The 6,221-nt window shown below is 43.4% G+C and overlaps 1 protein-coding gene across 1 annotated transcript; it reads left to right on the forward strand.

The window, feature by feature from the left end:
• The first annotated feature begins 2,913 nt into the window (after positions 1–2,913).
• LOC129688666 (tetraspanin-7-like) lies at positions 2,914–3,657 on the forward strand. Its single transcript, XM_055623621.1, has one exon. The coding sequence runs from the start codon at positions 2,923–2,925 to the stop codon at positions 3,655–3,657; it is 735 nt and encodes a 244-aa protein (XP_055479596.1). The 5' UTR covers positions 2,914–2,922.
• Positions 3,658–6,221: the final 2,564 nt, after the last annotated feature.

The raw sequence follows: 6,221 nt of genomic DNA on the forward strand, positions 1-6,221 counted from the left end.
GCTGACATGCCCCTGGGACATTCAGGGCTGTTTCAGGGATATGCTGTGGAGGCCATCCCCAGCTGGGCAGTAGCTGAAGTCATTTTCTAAGCATGGCAGACAGTAAGAGGGATATGACTCACTACAGGACTTTGGAGAACCTGGCAGCAAAGGTCAAGAGAGACAGAAGAGAAACGAGGAAGGAGAATGATGTCACAGACCCAGATTCCGCATGTGGCCATAAGAAAAGATAGTTCTGCCGATTACCCCCAACATGGCAATAAGTTGTGATTACTATCTTCCAATATTGAACTTTTTATTTTGGGCTATCCTATAAATTATTGTGCATAGGCTGCTATTAAGACAACATTTTGCCCTTGAGTACCTCTTGCAATTATTCACCTGCAGCAGGAGTCCCTAGGAGTGCTAAATTTCCTCAAGAAGCCAGTGCTATTGTTTTTAACTTATCAGTGCCTGTGGGAAGCTTTGTGATCATCTTCAGTCATTCATTCATATGAGGAACATATGTTGCAATGAAAAATTTAAAAATGAAAATTTAAACTCTCCCCAAACCCCATGGTAACCCACTAGTGAGCACCCCTGATGTGCCATAGGCTCAGTCATTTTCGTTTTGTTATGAAACCCTATTTTCCTTGGTTTTAGTAGATGCTTTTTTTCAATGCCCATTCAAGGAGGTTGGGCAACCTTGCTTCATTGCCATGGTATTTTTGGTGTCTGCTGTAGTGCCTACACTACACTTATGTACTTGCAGGCTTTGCAGTGTGCATGAGGTAGCTGGATACCGTTTCTGTTCTCCTGTCTCTCTGACAAGCTCTGCTCATTCCATGTTGTATCTGGCTGATGATGTTATAAGAACATAATAACGGTTATCTATCCAGTTTTCCTCTTAAACAAGAAAATAGCAAGGGTAGGTTTCCAAATACCCATTAGTGTAGGAGAGGACTTGAGACGAGAGAGTTGTGCATGAATTCAAACATTCCATTTATAAATGACAAAAGTCCAGGCTGGAGACTTGGGGAAGAGTTGATGGTACAGCTCTTGTGCCAATTCCTCCTGCTCAGGAAAGGCTTATCTGTTGAGTAACAGACACTCATACCTCGGATGGTAATCCACTACACTTTACCCATGTGAGCAAGAGTCTATCTAAAAACCATGCAGAAAACACCTATATTAATGTTTGACCAAATATTGGAAAAGCTGGCTCAGAAACACTAACAACATTAATTGTCATAGTATCCAATAGTGTGGTGTTCAAAGCCTTAGACGGTAGCATATGTGTGAGCTGTTACCCTCTTTACCTCTAATGCCGCCATGGTTATTTTCACTGATCTTCAAATAGTTGAAGTTTGAAGTTTTCAAGTTCAGGAGGAACAGTTTTTAAACCTGAGTGGAGATTCTGCTGAGCCCCACCTGGGCTGGTGCTTAGCAGCCCAGGAGACAGTCATGGGTAACTCTTAGCTTCAGAATTCTTACTAAGAACATAAGAAGCCTTATCAGCTACCTTCAGCTGTTCTTAATTAGGAATGTAACATACAGCTGCCTAGAATATGTTTTTATTATAAGTCCCTACCAACCCTGTGTTAAGCATCAGGTCATTTTTTGAGGGCCATCTGAAATAAGTTTTGACGATGACAAAGATAGCATTTGTATTTGAGAAAATGGATGTTCCAGAAAAGGATGAGGATTTGCCCAGTGTTCCTTGGCCTACTTATCCACTGGAACAAAATTCACACCCTGAAGCCTAGCTGTGGACAATGCCTGTTGTTCTGTCAGCTCAGGAGTTTGTGGGTCAGGAATTCAGTTAGTCTCTGTGCTACAGTGACTGAGTTCTAGCTAGGCTGATTCAAATGACTAGAGTCACTGAGATCACTTGTCTAGTAGGTTGGTGCTGGCTATCTTTCAGATCCCTCGATTTTCTTCAAATCGTGTTTACTGGGATGGGATGTCCAAGTTTACGTTTTTTACTTACACTTGGCTGGACCTGACCTCCTCCTTTTCCCTCTAGCTTGTGCTTCCTGACATTATGGAAGTCCAGGGTAATTGAACTTCTCTATGGAACTAACCTCTCCCAGGTTAGAGTTTGCAAAAATCTACGAGACCTTCCTTTTATGACTTGTCTGCATGAGTCCCAAATTGTCATGTCTATGATAATTTACTGGTCAAGCAAATCATTTAAGCCAGCTGACATTTAAAGGAAGAGAACGGGTCCCCATCTCTACAAAAGAGAGATAACAAAAACTTTCAACCACCTTTAATCTGTAAGAGTCAAAACTGGGACATGGAGCTGAGATTTTTTTTTTTTTTTTTTTACTTGCCTTCCAAAGCCTTGCCTTTTTGCTTAGTTGCTTTGTCTCTGTCAGCACCCATGTGTGGTGGCCACAGGGATCCTCATTGTGATAAGTCTCCTGGGTCACAATGTAAATAGATAGCCAGCTGCAAGAGTGCCATGGCTTGGCAACCTGTGACATGTCAGGGCGGGGCAATGAGAAGGGCTAGCTGGCACCAATATCCTTCTTGGGAAAAGGGACATCAATGTCATCTCTCACCCTGTAGGTGGCCCAGGGCTTGAGAGAAAAACATGGGACATGCTAATGACTGGTGCTAATGAGGGCCAGGAACAGGAGGGAGGGAGGGAGTCCATGACCATATAGTGGAGAGATAAGGTGAATGGGGAAGACATCGGAGGCCCAGCCTTCTGCTGTATCCACCCTCCAGAAGGAAGCCAGTCTACCCACAATAGTCCTCCAAACATAGAAAGCAAAAACCTCATTTCCTGGAGTCTTTCTTTGCCAACCAGACTAGAAGAAGTCAGCAACTCCAGTCTCAGGGGAATTAAACAAGCCTACAGTAAGGATTAAGAGGAGTCAACTTGGAAACCTTGCTTTTTCTCTCTCTGGGAGCAGTATTGTGGCATTGAGAAGAATGAAGACCAAGTTTGCGGTAAACTGTCTCAAAACCCTTGTCCTCATCTACTCCTTTGTCTTTTGGATCACAGGGGTGATCCTGTTGGTGACTGGAGTCTGGGGAAAGCTTACTCTGGACATCTATATCTCTCTTCTTGCCAGGGACTCTGCAAATGTTCCCTTTGTGCTCATTGGAGCAGGCGCCCTGGTTGTCATGTTTGGTCTATTTGGATGCTTTGCTGCATACCGAGGCAGCCCGTGGATGCTGAAGCTGTACACTTTGTTTCTGTCCTTGGTGTTCCTGGCTGAGGTCGCTGTTAGCATTCTAGGGCTTATATGTCACCATGAGATCAAGAACAGACTCCTAAAGGTTTACACCAATGCTGTGCAGAATTATAATGGCAATGATGAGAAGAGCCAGGCCATGGACCAGCTGCAGCGCACCCTGAACTGCTGTGGCATGAACAACTACACCAACTGGGAGAACAGCACATATTTTCTGGATCATGGTATCCCCAGAAGTTGCTGTAAAGATGTAGCTGACTGTAATCCCGAGGATCTATACAATCTGGCCACAGCTGCCACCAAAGTTAACCAGAGGGGCTGTTATGTTCTGGTGATGGGTTTCTTGGAGGCCAACATGGGGATCATCATTGGAGTGCTGTTTGCAGTCACATTCTCCCATTTGGTTGGCATGAGGCTGTCCTGTTGTCTGTCCCGGTTCATCATGACCCATCAGAATGAGATTATGTGAAAAGTTTTCCAAGAACAATAGAGGAAGAAGACTGTTTCCAAGGAGAACTACTCCATCCTATGAAAGATTTGCAAAGAACATTGATGCACAGAACTCATCCTCCCTGCTCTGCTCTCACTGCCTTCCTCCTCACAGGTCCTGCCCCATACAGGTTGCTGACACTTCTACCTGATCACTGCTCCAACTTTTAGCCCACATGAAGGACTGCTCAATTCCTGAAGCCCTGATATGTTGCACAGTGCAACCACCTGCAGCCAGTCATAGTGAACCCCACTCTACAGCCCTGTATGTTCAAGATCTTCCTCATGTTTTGGGTCCATAGGCAGCTTATTGTGGGAGACTAGCTATCACAGTATCACTGGCCTCTTGTGGTCCTGAATGAAGGATGGGAGTCTGCCGCCCTTCATCATGGTCCATAAATGCCATGCATCAGTAGATCAATAACCATATGGCATTATCAGTTATTTGGGTTTAATCTTGTTTGCTTTGGTTTTCACTTTTGCTGGGGTCTTCCCTACTTTCTTTAGGCTGCCTAAAGATGTGAAGAAACATGTCAGAAGTTATAAGATGAAGAAAGCATGTGTTATGGTGGAAAACTATCAAGTGTGCAAATTCTAGCTGGTTCCACACCTGGAGATACAGCTTAGTGCATATTGGCCACTCAGTTGAGATCCACACAAGCTCATTTCAAGGCTGTGTTGTTTCTTCCCTTGAAAGTAATGATGTCAACTCTGGTTTTCCTCATCAACTAACTGCTATTTGTTTTTTGTTTTTTTTTTCTTTTTCTGTATTTTTTTTCTTTCATTGAGACTTCAAGGGCTTCATATCAACTTAAAAATGGGCATAGAGGGGGGACAAAAAATATTTTAAAAAGATATTTAAAAATAGTGCCTCTGGGCTTCAGGGTTAATTCAGTTGGTAGAGAGTTGGCAGTGTAAACATAAGGATCTAAGTTGGTACCTCAGAAAAGCTAGATGTGATGGCCTTCACTTATTATTCTAGGGCTGGGGAGGCTGCACAGGTGGACCTCTCACTTATTGGCTGGCCCACACAGCTTAATTTGCAAGATGTAGGCCAGTGAGAAACCCAGCCTCAATAAACAAGGTGATAGCATCAGAGAAATAAAAGCCTCATCTGACCTTTGGCCTCTAAACCTCTATACATATACACCCCCCCCCCATTTTCTTCCCTCCAAACAACCTCCTCTGTTTAGAATGGCAACAAAATGATGCATCATTATTTATAAGCGTTTGTGATGTGTGCATTGATAAACAGAGCAATTATGAATACCCTGAAAAGAGAGGTGCCTCTGGAGCTCCTGTGTAGCCTCTTCTCTTCCACTTCTCTGTCTCACTGGAAGTTAATGGAGAATTGCAGATAATCTTCTGGTATACTAATAAAGGCTCTTGGTTAATAGCCCTTCTTTGGGCTGATCTTTGTGACCTGTTAGGTCCCCCACTGGGGAACTTAGAGGAATGCTTCTTTTCTAAAAGCAGTTTTTAAATCTAATTAGTAGTGCAGCATTTGGGATGTGGCCTTTGCCTCCCATACGGAACTTTCTTTGAACACCATGAAAACCTCGAGACGAGGGAATGGAGTTAGCTGATTGTGGCACTTTGTCTATTGCCTCTTATTGCTCAGTCATTGTTGCTAATAGACACACGTGAGTCATTGTGCCAAAGTCCAGGGCATGAGTCATGGTCACACCAGCAGTTACAATGGTGCCATGTTCTTGTCCAGAGATAGGGGTGGATGTGAGCATCGTAATTCCCATTAACAGCCGAGCTCATGAAAACTCAGAGACCATTCTGGGAAGAGATCTTCTTCTAAACAAACTACAACAAAATAAGGTTTTATTTTCCTGTCTTTTTTTTTTTTTTTTTTTTTTTGCAAATGTATGATAGGTTTTTTGTAGTCATCATGTAACCATGTGGGGAAAGGAAAAAAACCTAAACCATACCAAACAAAACAGCATACTCCAGCTACTGGGATTTAAAAATCAGAATGGCTGCAGCTTATCTTCTGTGTTTTAAGCCATTCTTGGGTTTTCTGTTTGTTTGGACTCTGGTCACCCAGCATTTGAAGACTAGTCTGCATTTCAAGTAAAGATGTGGCTCATGGTCTCTTGAATTTTCCTTGGAGACAGCAGATACCCAGATTCTAAGCTCAGAAGTCCATTCCTGGTTTACTTGGAAAACATGGGTGAGTAGAGACAGACAGCAGCAGGCAGAAGCAGACAGAGACAGAGAGACATAAAGGAACTAGAATAGAGAGGTGACACTTGAGAAAACTTAGATTTCTAGGTTTTTTTTTTTTTTTTTCTAACTCTATGCCCAGAACATAGACTTCTAGATCTGGCATGGACACTGAAGGACCTGTGTTAAGCCCTCTCCCTTGAAGAGGCATCTACCTCAGACTAGATTTGGAGTGTGGGGTTCTGTGTCTTTAATGGGGGATGGAAAGGACAGAGAGTGGCACTTTCACATCTGTGTTATGACACGCTCGTACTCTGTGTTGTAGAAAGGAATCTGCGTATGCACGTTATTACCAGGCCAGCAGGGACA

The sequence above is a fragment of the Psammomys obesus genome, unplaced genomic scaffold, assembly GCF_907164565.1.
Source record: "Psammomys obesus unplaced genomic scaffold, mPsaObe1.curated_primary_1811, whole genome shotgun sequence".
In the NCBI taxonomy this organism is placed as follows: Eukaryota; Metazoa; Chordata; class Mammalia; order Rodentia; family Muridae; genus Psammomys; species Psammomys obesus.

Coding starts and splice junctions, on each gene's coding strand:
- LOC129688666 (XM_055623621.1), top strand. CDS start 2,923: ATGAAGACCAAGTTTGCGGTAAACTGTCTCAAAACCCTTGTCCTCATC.